Here is an 18248-nt window from a genome sequence, read left to right as displayed (position 1 = left end):
TATCTCATCCAAAAACATCCTCAGAATGACATGTTAATCTCTGGAGATGGCCTGTAATGGAAGCTACCTAACTACTTCTTGCTGCAAGCCTTGTTCCATTAGTGCAGGTTTGACCAGTGGAGCTCTGAGGATCTTACGGGAAACATCCAGGGAATCACCCCAGAGACGATGTGACAGGCCCATCAAGCTGTACATCAGCTGTAATATCATCTTCAGTATCCCATGTGCTGCCTCAGCCAAAGTCATCCACAGTTTGCCCAACAGCACACCTCCTCACAACAAAAACAGACATCTGCTCCTTGACCTCCCCCTCTGCAATAACCTGTTAACATGTTCCACCATTTCAGGGTTATAATTTTAAAAAGTATTCCATACTCAGACATCCTGCTCAGGCATCTGGTGTGAGACACTCATTCATGCATCCATCCATGACCACTCTTTGGTGTTGAACTCAGATCAAGTAACACTTTTTTTTTTTTTTTCCAGGCAGCCGTGTTGTGAAACACAATATGTATTAAGTGCGTGTGATCCTAAGAGCACTTAACGGGAGAGAGCTCTGTCCTTGAAAACCAGTTAGAAGACTGAAGGAAAAGGAGAGGCGGCTCTGGGATGACGCCTGCTGAAAGGAGACCATTGCTTGGTTCAGTGTGTGGCGGGTTAAGATTAAAGTCAAACTATTAGATCTGTTTATTCATCAATTTAAAAAAAAAAAACAAAAAACAAAATTTAAAGAGTTAAAAATTTCAGTACTGTATAAAAGTTTTGAGCCATTCCTAATTTCTTTATATTTTGTTAGGAAAATGGGAAATTAGTGCAGTGACTTTGGTGCTTTTTTATGCTTGAATGATTTGTAGGTCAGTGTTAAGGCTTAACAAAAACATTCATCTGAAAATGGTCAGGTACAAGGACTGGGTGAGTGTAAAAGCAGCCAGTGTTGAAAGACCTGCAGAAAGTCTGGAGAACTATTGCTTAAGACCCCTTTATTAAAGAATGACGAGAAAGCATAGCTGCTTGGAGGAGAACTATAAAGCAATGCAGGATGGCTCAAGTCTTTTGCACAGTACTGTAGATTTCACTTTTCTTCTTAAGGTGTGGTGATTATAATTTTTTTTTATTCAACCTAGTTTCACTGCTTATTTTATACATCCTACCTGCAGTGACTCTGCAGCCCACAGTTTGAGAACCACTGGGCTGTTGGATATATTCTAATATTTTCTTACAGTATCTGACAGCACCTGCCAACATTAATGGTCATCCCAAAAAACCCAATAAAAGTGAAAACTGTCAAATCAAGATATGATTTTTATATTAAAATAAATAATTTTTGTACCCTGATAAATTAACTGATCAAAGTCGTGTCTCGTGCACATAATAAAACATGAAAACAATCTCTTTGTGTATGCGGTCATACAAATCGCATGCAAAAAAACCTGCAGTCCAAGTGGCACCCACTATTTATGCCCCCTCAGAGATCATTTCCATTTCATTACATTGTAACTCAGCCAGCTTTGTTTGGCTGAGCCTACATTTGCCTTTGAACATCGACGGCACCTTTTGTCTGAAACTGCTGTAACGTTTCCAGCAATGATCAGATAGCACTTCTGCTATTTTTACTTCGAGATGTGGCTCTGGCCCAGAAAAATAAGATCTGAGTTGATTAGTGAAGCCTGCAAACCCTTTGTGGTACATCTAAAAGGAGGCCTTCATCTCACGATCTACACAATAGGATTGAAATATGCAGATATGATTAAATAACAGGCTATCTGATTCATCCTGTTTAAGCACACTAAGAATACCAACCATTTCTCTGACTTCAAATGAGTAATGAGACATTTTAAGAAACACATTTATTTTAGGGCAACTGTCCTTAGTTACTCCAAGAAGGTCAGAATATTGTGGGTTCATCTCAGAGACCCTGACTCGCCCGTCCAGCTCGTGTTCTCTGTGTCCTTTATAACCCTTTTTTCAGTAAAGCACGTCTTTGAAACGTCTCTTCTTTAAATGACCTCAGAAAGAATGAAATGTTTCGGCAATCCATCAGACAGCATCCTGACATTCACTCAGAGACGGTTGATGATAAAGTGGAATAGTTGCAGAGGCAGATCAGTGCTCAGTGGAGATCTTCACATCATGAACACAACACACGCACACACACACACACACACGCACGCACACACACCACCAATCATCTAGAATAACAGTTTGTAGGTAGAAAGTTTTTGCTCAGTCTGCCTGAGGAGCAAAAGTATCTGAATGATGGACAGACTGGCACAGTTCACATGAGCCCCACCACCACACACACACACACACACACACACACACACACACACACACACACACACACACACACACACACACACACACACACACACACACACACACACACAGACAGAAATCTGAATACGCTCAAAAAGTCTGCTAAAAGAGGTACTTTTCAATGACTGAAGTCTTAGCATTGCTATCCAGCGTTGTTTCCCTCATTTTTCACATGATTGAGTATCCCACCATTTTTTTCCATCAGTCTACTAGTCAGTTAATCAGGTGAGTTCACTGTGATTTTTTCCAGCAGCTCCAGCCAGGCTGAGGACCAGGAGGCAGGCAGGGTGCAGCTGGATCAATGTCCTCATGTCTGTGGCAGACAAAGCCGGTAGGGACCCCGGAGCCTGCAGCCTCCCTGCTGCACTCTGTCAATTCCACTCATCTCTTCCTACTTGCTCGGCCTCACGAACCTCTCAGCTGAAGAAATAAGTGGATTCTTTCACCCGCTGGAGATCAAAATCACCTGGAGAGGCAGGATGCAATGTGTCAGAGCAGATCTAGTCACTGGACAGTAGTTATACAAATTATATGACCTACATAAAAACACAAACAAAACCAAAAAGTACCACATAGCATAGCTACCATTTGGCAAACAAACAAACAAACAAACAAAAAAAACAAAAAACAGTGTAACACTGACTAAACACTTTAAATTAAAAGACTGGATAAAAATGAATGGGAGACAGAACATTCAGCTTTCTGGTCACTCTGGAAGCAGCTCCCAGTTTGGATTCAGGAGACAGACACTCGCTCTACTTTTAAGATTAACTTAAAACCTTCCTTTTTGATAAAACTTATACAGTTAAGCCTAAATCAGGTGACCTTGAACCCTCCCTTAGGCTGCTGGGGGCCTCCCATAATGCACTGGTGTTTCTTCTTCATTCACCTCTTTTCATTCTGTGTTTATACACCACTGTGTAATTAATCATCGTTGATCTCTGGCTCTATTTCACAGCAAGTCTTTTGTCCCGTCTCCCTCCCCTCACCCCAACTGGTCACGGCAGATAACTGCCCCCCCCCAAAGCCTGGTTGTAGTTCTTCCTATTATAAGGGAGTTTTTCCTTCCCACTGTTGCCAGTGTTGTTGTGATTTGGTGCTATATAAATAAAACTGAACTGAATTTCTTACATTATTAAATAATACAACAACATATAAATATGCAGACACCAGCAACATCTCCTCTAATCTAATTATTTTCATAGAGCTGGTTTCCACCAGTATGGGATATCACATCTCCTGTTCAAGATCATCTTCTTGTAAAAGTCTGTTTTTAGTGCAGGTGCTATTTTTAGATCACTCCGTTCAAGTCTCATTATGTCCCTCTGTACCTGCGCCTTTGAACTGCCTGCTGGATCTCCTCCAGTGAATTAAAACTTCTCTTCACCTTGATTTTCATTTTCAGGAAGTGCCTAAAGACAGGGAGGCATATCTGGCCAGCAGTCCAGGTAATGAGTGAACATTATGTTACTGTCTGCACAAGTTTGAGGTTCATGGTGAAAATGCTGAGTGCGCACTGCAAGCAATCTCTTCCAGTGAGTAACCCAAAAATCAGCAGCTGCTGAAAGTCACATGGACATGCCTGAGGAGATGTTCCTGAAAAGCCAAAGTTAAATCATACAAAGGTTTTAGATTTTTATGGGTCTGTTTTTCACCACATTAAAAAAAAAAAGTATGATTAATCCCAGATTACAAGAAAATTGTATCCCAATTAGAAAAAACTTATTCAAAGACCAAGCTACAACATTTATGCCACAAACCAAAGGCAGAAATTTATTCTTTTAAGTAGAACTATAATTTTCAAATTAGAGATAGTTACTGAGCACAAGCAAATCTTTCATTACAACTTGAATGCTAATTTTAGCTCTGAATGAGGTCCTGTCCTGCACTCTGTGCTTAGCCTTGTGTGCTCTCTGCCTCTCTGACAGCAAGGTACATCAGCAGAAGCTGCAGTATGAATTATTGAGGAAAGGACACAAAACATGAAAGGGCTTATTATAGCTAGAACATGGTGACATCAAGTTAATATACTAACTAACCAACATATATATGTTGGTACTTGCCAAAATAAAGCATTTTAGGTTATCATAAAGATTTCTTTAAAGGTAATAAAATTTAGCATAAACACACAGAGACTCATGACAGTGATGGCTTGTTATGTAAGAACAAGCCAAAAAGAAAAAGAGGGACAGACTGCAGACAGGTGCAACTAAGTATACCAGTTTTTATTCATTCATTCATGATTCGTGTTTGGATATCTGCTACTCTCTTAGCAGACATGCAAACTTCAGTTTTTTTCTTAAATGACTGTTTTTGTGGGACTGAGAAGGTTGACTATGATGACAAAAGGTCTGCCACAATGTACCACAGATACTGCATCAACGTATGAAAACATTAATTTTAGTATTCCCAAAATGCAACTTTTGTAGTAAAAGAGTACAAAGTAAGTCCAACACACACACACACAGAATAGCTGACAGCCTTCACTGTTCTAACAGACAGTTAATCTCTTATCCCCAAAGTCAGACTCCAGCTGTTAAAACATTCACAGGTTATCGAGTGCTCTCTCCAGCCGTTTTTAAGCCCCTAAAGCTATAGATCTAGATGCACCTGATCAACTGATGCTCCGCATTGCAAACACTGAAGCCAAATAATAATAAATTTGGGATCCTTTATAGCAGCGATTGTAACTCACATTGAGTGGCTCTGCTATTGACATGAGAACATCCAGGAACACATACGCGTGCACAAACACCCCTGATGTGCACACCTGACCAGTCTCAGCCGCATAAGCTGATTATGCAGAGGAGGGACACAATTAACAGCAATCAATTGGTACAACCCAGCTGTCAGTGCCAAGCAGATCGTAAGTGTACAGATGGAGCAAGAGGTTACATAACAGCAAAGCCTGCATCCACCTGACAGAGAGTGCGCGACACTGTCTCTGTGCACTACCTCCACTTAGGAGGACAATGGACAGAAACACAAATGACATCAAAGGTAAAGGGAGGAACCTGGACCTGCTGGTAGCCATGCAGACAGACATGGTTACAACACACAACAACATAGGTTATTTTTACTGTTATTTTTTTTTTTTATTTATTGTTTAAAATGTAGAATACTCTCATCTGGGAGCACATAAGGCTAGATGGCCAACTACTGACATATGGTATCTCTATGAACAACATACAACAACAATTAGAAACTATAAAACAAGATGGAAAACACAAAGTTGTGGATGAAGCCAGTTTATACAGTCCATCACTACACCCTTCTGCTAACCTCAAACAGAGCTTCAAGGCATACTTGTACAAGTTCTTGTCTAACCAATTTGGAAACAAGCCCCATCACCCTGTACCCTGTCCTTGTAAACACTCCATCAAGCCCAGGTGTTTGGGAGCTACACACCCTCATTCCAACTGACCTGTCTGAGGCACTTTGGCCAGCAGCAGCAGCAGCCTTCTATATTCCTGGTACTTTTTGCTCTTGGCTTCAGTCCTGTTACAAAGAGAAAGGTAATAAAGTTAACTCCAAGAAAAATGTGCTTTTGTCTCTATAGAAGAATAAAGTCAAAGGAAAATGCACTTTCAGAGTCGACTCTTGGAGTTTCAGCCCTCTTTCAAATGAAATTCCCTGTAGGTAGCTCACACTTGGATGTCACATTAAAAATGCTAATCTATTCTTTTTACCTTATTAACAAAGACAAAAATTCACTGACTATTCAAATATATTTTTGTTTTAAAAGTGTAACTACTGGGTAGTTACACTTTTAAACTGCCTGTGCAGTTTTGTCATTCTGCAGATCAGTGTAAGAGCAACTTTGTACTCTCAGATTACACGTAAAAACTGCACAGGAACATACATTTGTGCAGGGGAGAGCGAGTGGGGTATTTTTTTTTTTTTGGATAGTAAAAAAATTTGTTCTATATTTTGATGGATAAAGCAACCCAATATGTCTTTGTAGTTTCACATTTCCTCTTCTCTGACACATCCTGGAATGAAAAATGTGGTTGTGAAACTGGGCAGTAATAATGGCAGTAATATAAGAGAGACAGAAAAGGTGTGAGCTGCTGTGAAAGTGGAGCCTTTGGAAAAGGTGTCCAATTATTCGAAAGAGAGAAAAACACAGTCAGATGATGAGCGTAACCCACCCTGAGGGAGGGCAGTAAGACAAACATGGGGAGAGAGAATTATTTTGTATCTAATGTCAGACAACTATAAAAAAAATCTCAGGACTTTACAAGGATATAACCTCTTACGTTTGTGTTTCTGTTTTATAACATGCATATGCAGTAGTTGAATGTGTTTAGTCTGTGGTAGCTTTTGCCTAAATCATAAAGATATCGTTAAAGGTAATAAAATGTAGCTTAAACACACAGAGGCTCATGACAGTGATGGCTTGTTATGTAAGAACAATCCAAAAAGAAAGAGGGACAGACTGCAGACAGGTGCAACTAAGAATGAAAACATCAACTAGTAGCTATTACATAATATTTCACTGAAATGTTGATATTGTATGACAAAAACTTTGCTGCATGAGCAACCACAGTAGTGCTCCTGGGATCTGTGTGTACAAGCCCAGTCAAAAGTGCTCCTCCATGTGGGTGTAAACTCACGGGACTCTAGTGCAGTATTTCTGTAGCAGGAAGTTGGACAGCTCTTGAAGGATTGGCTGGCCGTGCAGAGCGACAAATTGTTCCCGACAAACCTGGCACGAGGAGGATGAGGCAGAGAGAAGTGTACTTTGAGTTAGCTGACCAATAAGCTCCTCGGGCTTATTGACCAGGTGAACAATGAATGGAGCAGAGAAGGAAATATAAAGGGACAAACCATTTTCCCAGCAATATGTCAAATGAGGGGTGGCTCAAGACTTTTGCACAACACTACAAATATACAGTATATTAGACAGACATTTCTTCCTCACCTCTTCTTGCTAAAAACCCCACACCACCTTTTTAAAGTTCCCATCACCTTTTTAAAGCACCCACGTATCAGAAGAGCTATAATTGAAGCTTCCTTCCTCTATGAATCACCTTTATGAATTATGTTGTTAAAAGTTAGGTTCCCCAAACTTTTAATTATTCTTATTTGCGGGTGCACCACAGTGTATCAGAGGTGTACCCCCACCCCTCACCCAGTACTGATAGGATCCATGCCCTTGTAATAAGATGTGCAGTACAGAAAAATTGGCAGACGAAGAGAGAATCAGCTATTATTAAAACAAGGATCTTCTTCATGTGCTTAGGTGTTGACCAAGATATTTAATACCCCCTCGTCTACCACTGTGTTCAATTACCTGTGTAATGAGGAAGGCGTACACTCTCACACTGAGACGGAGAATATGCGAGAGAATAAATGTAGTGAGAGAGAACTGCTTCATTGGTTCTAACTCTGAGATTGGGTAAAGACATAAAACTGTGACTGCTCTGAAGCTACATCTACAGAAAATTGGGGCCTTATGGTAATTTGATCCATTTTATTCTATGCTGTGTCTCAGTCTGGGCCTGACAAGCGTGTTTCAGCCAGCAGGGCCAGGCAGTCATTTATTCAGCACATCAGGCTCTGTCTGCTGGTGCTACCTGCAGCCTGTACATGTACAAAGCAGTGACAATATTACGTTTGTTTTACTGGCATCACTAACCTTCTCTCTCAGAACAGAAGCACTAGTCATAGATGCAACACAATATTTTTATCACCTGCATCGGCTGCGGAAGTGCAAAAAGAAGCTCGGCTTTCAGAAACACAAACTCACTGCTTAGTTACAGCTAAAAAATAAACGTCAATAACAAGTTAGAAGAAAGCAAGAAGTATTCAATTTTGTGTCACCAAACGCTGAAAATACACAATCAAAACAAACTGGAAACAGCTGTGAGCAGAACTGAGATGAAGGAGAATTGGTGAAGTAACCTGCACACGTGGGAGCAAAGAACAGAGTACTTTAATGTGTTACCTTGTTCATGGTGTCCACAGTGAGAGCGTGGGTCCAGAAACAGTCGTGAACTGAGACAAAAGTCAGACCAGCACTGAGTGGGGATGAGAAGAGAGGAAATGAAGGCATTACGAGAGGCCATGTGCAACAATTACATCAGAGAAAAAGAAGGAAAAAGAAAGAGTAGGCAATAAGAGGTAGGTGCACAAGACTGTGTTACAAAGAAATAGACAAACCCAACAAGTCAACAGCAATTATTCAATCAAAGCCAGTGTTAGTGTAATGAAGAGTGGACAAATTAACAAAAATGCCTATTTGAGGTGATGAATGGCTTTAATATGAAACTACACTTTTTCAAAGCCAATTTGGGATCATGCAAATACACAATAGTGTCAATATCTTAAACATATTTTGACTGCCTCTATAAAAGCCAACAGAAGGTCCAAAGAATCTCTTATTTCAGGTTTTTGAGATACTTAAGTTGTATATGACACGGTACCTATAGCAGTGGAGAGCTGTCAGCATCATGTGTGTGGAGTCCAGAGAGTGGATGAAGTTTGGTGGAAAAGCATTCTTCTGTTTAACTGTGTCTGGCCTCCTGAGAAAGGACACAGAACAAAGCACAGACATATAATATCTTATACATTATTTTCTCTAATGGCCCCTGTACTCACAAGTCTGAAACATGACCTAGTACTTGGTGGAAAAACCCTTGTTGGCAAGCACAAGCATTTCCTGTAGTTGGTCACCAGGTTTGCACACATCTCCTCACTACAGAAACTCTCTAAATCCTTTAGGTTTGGTTGCTGCTTGGCAACTCCAAGCTTCAGCTTCCTCCACAGATTTTCTTTAGCCATTCCTTTGTTGGCTGGGCAGTATGTTTTGGGTCACTGTCATGCTGGAAGATGATCCACAACCCATCTTCAGTGTTCTGGCTGAGGTTTTCATCCAAGATTTTACAGTACATGGCCCCATTCATTGGCCCCTCAATGCAGTGAAGTCATCCTGTACCCTTAGTAGAAAAACAGGTCCAAAGCATATGTAGGGATGATGTTCTTTGAGTCACACTCTGCATTTCTCTTCCTCCAAACATGGCAGGTCAAACTGATGCCAAAGAGCTTGATTTTGGTGTCATCTGACCACAGCGCTTTTCCTAAACCTTCTTTGAATCATTTCGATATTAACTGGGAAACTTAAGACGGGCCTGAACTTGAGAGGGGGACCTTGCAGTCGCTACAAGATTTCAATCCATTACGGCATAGTGTGCTACTAACGGTGTTCTTGGTGACTGTGGTTCCAACTGCCTTCAGATTATTAACAAGCTCCTCCCGTGTAGTTTTAGATTGATCAAACATCTTTCTCATGATAACCCTCACCCTGTGAGGGCAAATCTTGCATGGAGCTCCAGATGACTGATGGTTATTTTATATTTCGTCCATTTTCAAATAATCACCTGTTGTCACCTTCTCATCAAGCTTCTTGCTGATGGTGTTGTAGCCCATTCCAGCTTTGTTCAGGTCTACAATATTGTCCTTGATGTCCTTTGACAGCTTTTTGGTCTTGCCCATGGTGATGGAGAGGTTGGAATGGAATAAATTGATTCTATGGACAGGTGCACTTTATGCACATAAGTTGAGATCAGGAGTATCTGTAATTAATTAACTGATTGACTGATTAATTGTAATCTGTGTGGAAGCCAGAATTTTGGCTGAGTTGTATCCCTGAATGAATGATATACAAATTGATTTATAACTTTTATGTAATATGTTTTTTGTCCCTAAATTTGTGGTTTGATATTCTGTATCCCTCTATTAAAAGAAAACTACCATAAAAATGAGAGACTGTTCGTTTCTTTGGAAGTGAGGAAACTTAAAAATACAGTGGGGGGGGGGGGGGGGGGGGGGGGGGGGGTCAAATAATGATCCCCCCCCACTGTATATTTCACACAATGCATTGTAAAGGCAGGAGTTTTTTGGCAACAAAGTCTCTGCTCACCAACTACCATAACTGTCACACCTTGTCCTTGTCCCCCAAATAAAATTAATGTAAAAGGATTTTGAGTTGGCACACTGAAGAGGAACCAACAAGTGTTCAGAAGGAGACTAAAAATTACAGCTGTGCTAAAAATAGTACAGTGCTGTTCAGTGAGACAACCATTAAGGGGCAGTCCACCAAAATTAATTTAATATGGCTGTTTAATTTTTAGGGGGAGTCGCTGAACATTATAACGGCAGCTTGTACTTACCATTATGGACTTTTAGAAGACTGTTAGATCAGAAGGCGGAAGATAAGGCAGCCATAATGGCCATCAACAAGCTGACAATCTGATCTAAGAATATTCAGTAGTCATTACTACATTATTACATTAGAATTCAGGACTCATGTTGGACCACGGCCCCTATTTTGATCTTAACTACACATATGTAAAGTTGGTTACTGTATCTAGGAGACCTGTAGTTAACATGTTGACAAACTCTATCCACATCTATACTGAGTAACAGATAAACACCTGCTGTAATACAGAAAATTCACCTTAGTGTGCTTTCAAATGAAGGCTGGGTTATATTTGTACATATAACCAACAATATTTATTGGACAACTTTGTTTTGTACACATTAAAAAAAACAGATGCAACATCTTAATTAGTAAAATTGTCATAGCTGGCAGTCTTGGAGCTAAACTGAACTACCACTATATCCAAAGTTATAAACATAATTTCCCAATATGAACATTATGAACACAAACCTTACCACAGAAAATGTGTGTTTAATCTTTTGCCAGAAGTGCATAGATTAGAACTTATGAAATGAATTTTATTTCACTGTCTGCAGTTTTCCATATTTTTATAGGTTAAATGATCCTGAGAAGTTTCACAGACTTTATTTTATTGTGGACAATTTATTGCAGCTAATAAAATCAATGTAGGAGGAAAAGCACACATGAAATTAATGACATTGCTAATGAATGCATCATTAACATTAGTCACAACTGTGCTATAAAAAGTCACATTGTGAAAAAAAGCCCTGCTAGGTGGATGGATTTCAACATCAATATTTATTTTGTGCTATGTGATCTCCAGGGGACAGCCTGGTTCCATGCTTACAAAAGTAATATAAATGCAATGCTGGTGCTTCTGATGATGAAATTGGTGGTTAAAAAACATCCTGCCAATCTGCATCCCCTGTGTTCCCATTACCCTGTGCCTGGACCATTCAAATCCCCTGGGCTGCCACAGACCAGAACGTTCTTCTGATGGGAATGCGGAAAGAGCAGAGACAGCCTGAGCCAAAGCTAAATCAAACACACAGGCATACACCATGACTGTCTGTCAGTCTTGTTTTCCTTCTGTCCATTTTTTTGGCTTGGAAATGTTAGACTATTATTAAGTGCTTTTAGTTCTGTTGTTCTGGTCTCAAGCTGAGCAAAATCAAAATTCCTGGAAACGTGTTTGCAAGCACGCTTTACTCTCAATGCATAGCAAGAAACTTTCTTTCCCCCTTCATACATGGTTTAACAACCTAAGCTCTCTGAGGTGAAACTGTGCTTTCTACAAAGCAAGTGTAGAAAGAGAAATAAGAAAGACAGAAGTAAAAGCCAAAGAACTGAAGTCTTGGAGGCCACCGTTCCTCCTTAACCACTGTGCCTTTTTAAAAACTATATAGTTGATGAATTTACTTTAATTATATCATGTAAGTGTGTGTGGTTCTGTATATGTGTGTGTGAGGAGGGATAGGCCAAAAAAAATCACACTGATTGTGTCTGGCTCAGAATGTCAGCTTGTTTTCACTGACAGCAAATCTCAAGTTTCAGACTAAACTCTTTTCTCCCTCTGACTTCCTCTAACCCCTTGCCCCGCTTTGATATTCAAAGGGCTGGATCTGTGGTGTACTGTAGATGTCAGACTGATGAGGATGGCTGTCAGTCTTTGTCATTTGTGTCTCCAGTGCTCTCACTCTGCCATTTCTTGACTCCATCGCTCCGTTTCATTCTTTCTCCTTTTGTTCTCTGCTCACCTCTCTCTTTTCTCCAGCCTCTCTATCCACATATTTTTAGCTCTTTGCAGTTTTGTATACGTCTAAAAGACATGTAGTAATAATCTGGCTTAAAAGGTGTTTAATCCACTTGCATGTTATATCTCAACTTTTCTCGGTCAATTCATCTGTATTAGATGTAGCTTCTATGTGTTTGTCAAGCATGGCTGCAATGGAGTAAAGCAAATATACATTTACGCACTATTAAGTCAGCAAAGCATTAAAATTGTACCCAAGAAGCAATATAGATGATTTAATGGAGAGTTATTTTGCTGCATGACAACTGTATAACTCTAATTTAATCCCTTAAGAAAGCATTTTTTCAGGCTGTGTCACACAATCTTTAATGTACAGTACTGTGCAAAAGTTTTAAGTCACCCCTCATTTCTTTATATTTTGCTTACAAAAAGCCAATGGTATTGAACAATAGTTCTCCAGACTTTCTCTGGACACTGCCTGCTTTTTCACTCATCTAGTCCTTCTACATGACCATTTTCATAATAATTGTTTTTTTTTTTTTGTAAGGTCAGACTGACCTAGACATGTCTTATGGAGTGATGAACCCAAATTTTAAATTTCTGGTTCAAACTTTCAACAATATGTACAGAGCAGGAGAGAGGTACAACAGAAAGGGGCTACAGCCATTTATAGAACACAATGGGGTTCCTGTCATGGTTTGGGGCTGCATTTCAGCCAGTGGTTTTGGGGATCTTGTCAAAATTTATGGAATTATGAACACTGAAAAATATTATCGGATTTTGATCCTTCATGCCATACCATCTGGAAAGCTTCTGATTGGTAAAGTTTCCATTTTCAGCATGACAATAATTCCAAACACTGCCATGGACTGACTGGATTCAACATTACTGAAGCAGTGTAGGATCATCTTGACAGAAAACCAAAAAAAAAAGGCAAACAAAATCCAAAGAAAAGCATTTAATGTCCTCCAAAAAGCCTGGAGAACAATTCCTGAAGACTAGTTCAGGCTGTGTTGAAGAATAAAGGTGGTTATACCAAATATTGACTATCAAGTTCATTAGAACTGTACAAACTGTACTGTACTGTTTTTCGCTTATATACAGTCGAATTCCATGTATGTCTGACCATGTTACAATAAATCGCTGTACTTATTTCCTGTTTTCCAAGGAAAATGTAAAGAAATAAGGTTTAGCTCAAGACTTTTGTACACAACTGTAGTAAGTGCCTCTTATTATAAAAAATAAGTGAAAAATATATTTTCACCATTTCTCTCATTTTCCTATCTTGACTAAAAGATTTTGTGGCCTTTTCTCATTGCACAATCCTATTTTCTTCTACTTAATAAGGCATTGGGCCAGATATATGATTTTCATTACATTATTGATATATAAATAAGGCTTTATGGAAAGTGGCCTGAACCTATTTTTCAGCTCATTTCAATCTCAGTTCTACTTAGAACTGAAACAGACAATGCACTTTTAAACTGTGGTTTCAAAGAGGCTGCCAAAACTTCTGATGCCATTTTTATACTTTATGACAAATGCAAAGATATTTCAAAGTCTGAGTAGGCAATTAGTGAAAACAGCTACAGGAGACAGTGCTTTAGTTCGGGTGAAGTTCCTGGAAGCGCAAGCTAACTGCCTCAAGGGAGCTCTAATTTCCACATTCATTCAACTCTAAAAGCTAAAAAGAGATTTTTCAAGTAGTGTAAACCCACATTTTGAAAAATTCTGACTATAAAAGTCAAAGGCAACCAAAGAAAAAAAAAGAAAATTAAAAAGAAAAAGAAAAGAAAAAGCCTGCAGTAATTACCTACACTCTGTCTTTGTTCCAGGTCAATAATATCAGACTAACTGGAAACAGTTCAGCTGAAATGTCAATGAGTGCCACAAAATAACAAAGTAGTCACTTTACATCTGCTGTGGGTCAGTAAGGAGGACTTACTCTTTGGTGTCATGGCTGATCTTGAGGTTTATTTGCTGCATGGTACTCTTCAGCTACAGAGACAAAATAAGACAAAGAAATTAAATGGTCAATAGCCTCACCTCAATCAAGTCATCCATATAACATCCATACTCTTAAATGATATACCTGTCAAAAAAAAAAAAAAAAGGTTGAAAAATAGCAATTATTGATTTGAATTCTTCAAGAGCTATCAGGTATTGTGTAATACAGCCATGAAAAGGCAGGGTAATGGAATTTTACTCCATATAAGCTTGACTTAGAGTCATGAAAGTGTTGGGAGACAAAATATTAGGGCTGAAACTAATTAAACCTCATCATTGATTTTTTTTTCTTTTACAAAGATCTCACAAGTCTATACATAATGATTACAAATGTTTTCTTTTTTCAAAAAAAAAAAAAATACCCAGTTTACTATCATATAGAGGCACATTTTACAACCATGTCTAAACATAGATAAACAGATTTACCTATGCTTATTCAGTTGCTCTACTGACCATTTTAAATGTGTAAAATATAAATGTTGGAAAGTCATATCATTGTCTAAAAATGTGGATTTCCTTTAATTTGAAAGTAAACATCAGAGGCTTAAAAACAGAAAAAAAAATGAGGATAAAAATAAACGTATGAAACAAAAGCAAGATCGGCTAAATGCATGATTTAAATTAGAGTCTGACCAATATTTTGGCGGGGCTGACAGACTGGCCAATATTAGTTATTTGTTGAAATATCTGTATTGGTCTTAACAATGGCTGATAAATGACTAAAAAGTAAATAAGAGATGGGAGAAACACCCTTCAACCATGTTATGACTGTTTATGTTGCATAGCTTGTAAACCAGAAGGCACTCTGCAACTTCGCTGCTGGTGTCATGGGTTTGGAACATCTTAAACACAATTCTTTTTAAAATTGTCATATCGTTAAGACTCATAAATAATAATATTTTTAACTCAGTCTTAAAAATCCTATATTGGGCGGGCTTTAATTTACATATGTTAATTTAATGGCCATTCCTACCACTGATTAGTGTCTCTTTAGATTCCCTACCAAGCTGACATGAATATAGGCTGTAAATTTATTAATTTCCTGCTAAAACTGTCATGTGTGAGCGGTGAGGCAGACAGGGTGGACCCAAAAGCAGAACTTCAAACCAGGACTGAATGTAGATGGTGGTTTTATTACTGAATAATCCAAAATAACAAACACAAAAGCTAGGAGAACTTATCAAAACTGAGGTTGACTGAAAAACAGCCAAAAACCAGAAAAAAACCCACTTCTCGATGAAGGAGGACACAACAGAGAACAGAGGGAAAAGAAGACAATATATACACAGGGAATGACGAGGGATAAAAGGACACAGCTGGGGAGAACAGGTGAACAGAATCATATTAATGAAAACACAGGAAGCAAAACTCAACACAACACGAAGGGAACACAGGACTCTCAAAATAAAACAGGAAGTAACCAAACGAGACACAAATGCAGACTAAACACAACACGAGGAATAGAATAGACAAGAGACCGGGAACAAACAGACACTGGAACACCGAGACGCAGGAAGACAATAACCAGACTAAACTCAAAACCATAACAACAGAGAATCTACACGATAAGAAAATTAATAAACATAATCAGAGATATAACAAAACTAAACCAGAAGAACAAAAGACACTGGGCCACCGGCCCAGGACCATGACAAAAAAAACATGCTCAATAAAACACAGAATAGTATCAGTATCAGCTGCTTATTTAGGTCAATGGACACATAGAGCCTGGTGGCACAGATATTCTTCACAGGCTAGCTAAAAGTTGTCTCTGTGGTTCAAGAGGTTTATCTCTGCTTTGCTAAGTAAAATAGCTGTGGCTGTATAAAGTGGGAATTTTAGTGGATCAAACCCACCATCAGAAAGATTTTAAAAAAAGAAAAGAAAGAAAGGGATCAATAGTATCCATGGAATCTCATTTCTAAATAGCCCCACTGGATCTAGGCTAAAAATAGATTAAAGTGAGCTGCACTGTACTCAAAGTACTCATGAGGTACATTATTGTGAATTAGGAATAGGAATATCAGTTCACTGTGTAAGCGAAAGTTTTGTGTTAGGAGTAAATTGATCAAGGTGTGCTGGTCATAATGGCAATACTGAGGAGTGCTTATGCTCGCATTTCTTTCTGTCTGTAAAAAATCCATGAAGTGGAGACTTTATTTCCAGGAAAAATGGGAACCAGTGAATCTTTAATGCTGACCACATCCTGCATCCTTACATGTAAGCACCAACCAATAAGGCCCTAATAGTTAATAAATAAATAAATAAATATTCTCACTTCCTTCTTGTTCTGCTTAACTGATCCCAATCTGTGAAGTCTTTATAGGAATTACGCTCCTTTAAACAAGTACACTAAATAAGACATTATACAGATACTATTCAGCTAGTTTACCTGTCCTAATATTACTACTCAAACAAAAATGCACATCTATATAGCCAACTATACACAACCACACAAATATGCACATGCATTCACATGCAGGTTAGTTTTGTGGTTGTGAGCCAGTGAAGAAGAAAAAAAGACAAAACAAGACAAATTAAACCAGAAACAGTTAACTTCCCAGAAAAATATTCCAAATTATATGTAATAAAATCAATTGTAATGACTCATAATTAGATTCAATTTAGTTAAACAAAGAAACATTTAAACAGTAGAAGGTGGCAAAAAGCATGTGATGCAAAACACTGCCATATTTGCAATCTGTAACATTTCTCTCTGATAAGGGGAAGTTAAAAAGGTATCACATATTGGAAGCACTACTGTACATGCAGAAAAAAACCCAAAAAAACCCCAAAAGAAAGCTATTTTTGGCTCAAAATAATGTCACCTAAGCCAGTGGTGGGGGTTTTGGAAAGAAATGCGCTTACCAGACATTTGATGCTTACTCCTCATATCTTCATGAGGCTACATTTGCAGCTAAATCCATAAAATAACTAAAGATACAGAACTGTCAGAGGTCTAGTTGCACTGCGGGTAAGGTAGGTTCTAGGTCTTGACAATAAAGGAAAAAAGTGATATCTATCTATTTTGATACTACTTTGATCAATATGTATTATGAGTCCAAAACTCATATACGAGCCACCAAAAAGTGGCTAGTGTATGACTATTATTCCCTTAACCCTAATAAAAAAAACTAGTGAACCAATAGAAAAATGAAGGCTAACTGACATGCAGCATTATCCAGGCTTTTACTGATAGTTATTGCTAACAGAGGGAAGACTTTATTCGCATAATATCTGAGGGTCCATCCATTCAGCTGTGCCAAATGTGTGTAAGGGCATTCTCTTCCAGACCCTTGGAACCATGCCTGGGTGGGAATGACGAGCTACTATCATGAAAGAGATAATTCTAGGAACATGCAACCACTTCCTTGCCAATTTAAGCACATTTGATGAATAGGTTTGCCTTGCACTGAGCCTGAGCTAATGTATCTAAGTGTCTTTATGTCTGTTACACTGCATGAACAGCTTTTTTCAATGATGGAATGGAGCATTGATGCTGAAATGTCTGACCATTTATTACTTCTAGAGTGCGGCAAACGCATTTATCGGTTACTGCGAGTAATCAAAGTGCTTTTAGTGTCATTACATCGAATTTTCATTGTTCAGAACAAGTTGAACTCACAACAATATGATTGAATGGAAAATGTGTTTGAGTTTGTTTGTTCCAAATAATTAATGAGCTCTCATTAAAACAAATTTGCATCCATTTCCTTGCTTTTTAGGTCAACACACGGGACTGCATCACAAACAGGAAAATAATAATAATAAAATCTATACTGTGCAGCATTGTGGCTGAGTGATGAGCTTTTCAGTTTGGATGGTTTAGATGTCTTGTATTGTGTTTGGTAGGATAGACTGAGTGAAAATAGATGGATCAGCTTCTATCAGTCACTGGCTGGCTTTACACCAACTTCACTGTAAAATCTGATAGTTTCGTCAAAATCTGTTTCTGGATTGGGTCTTTCATTTTATTGGTTTTATTCT

General features: G+C 38.6%; 1 protein-coding gene across 1 annotated transcript in view; it reads right to left on the bottom strand.

Moving 5' to 3' along the window:
• Positions 1 to 1880: 1880 nt before the first annotated feature.
• The window catches only part of polrmt (polymerase (RNA) mitochondrial (DNA directed)), a 57280-nt gene continuing 40912 nt past the window's right edge, over positions 1881 to 18248 (bottom strand). Inside the window, exons 16-21 of the mRNA XM_030727495.1 lie at positions 14200 to 14252; positions 8745 to 8843; positions 8267 to 8339; positions 6933 to 7024; positions 5741 to 5814; positions 1881 to 2782 (exon numbers count right to left, since the gene is read on the bottom strand). Of these exons, the coding sequence (XP_030583355.1) occupies positions 2733 to 2782; positions 5741 to 5814; positions 6933 to 7024; positions 8267 to 8339; positions 8745 to 8843; positions 14200 to 14252 (441 nt within the window). The 3' untranslated portion in view covers positions 1881 to 2732. The remainder of the gene's footprint in view (positions 2783 to 5740; positions 5815 to 6932; positions 7025 to 8266; positions 8340 to 8744; positions 8844 to 14199; positions 14253 to 18248) is intronic.

This window comes from Archocentrus centrarchus, chromosome 4 (assembly GCF_007364275.1).
Source record: "Archocentrus centrarchus isolate MPI-CPG fArcCen1 chromosome 4, fArcCen1, whole genome shotgun sequence".
NCBI classification, from domain to species: Eukaryota; Metazoa; Chordata; class Actinopteri; order Cichliformes; family Cichlidae; genus Archocentrus; species Archocentrus centrarchus.
Note: the sequence above shows the minus strand (reverse complement) of the source record. Positions and strands in the feature narration are given on the sequence as shown.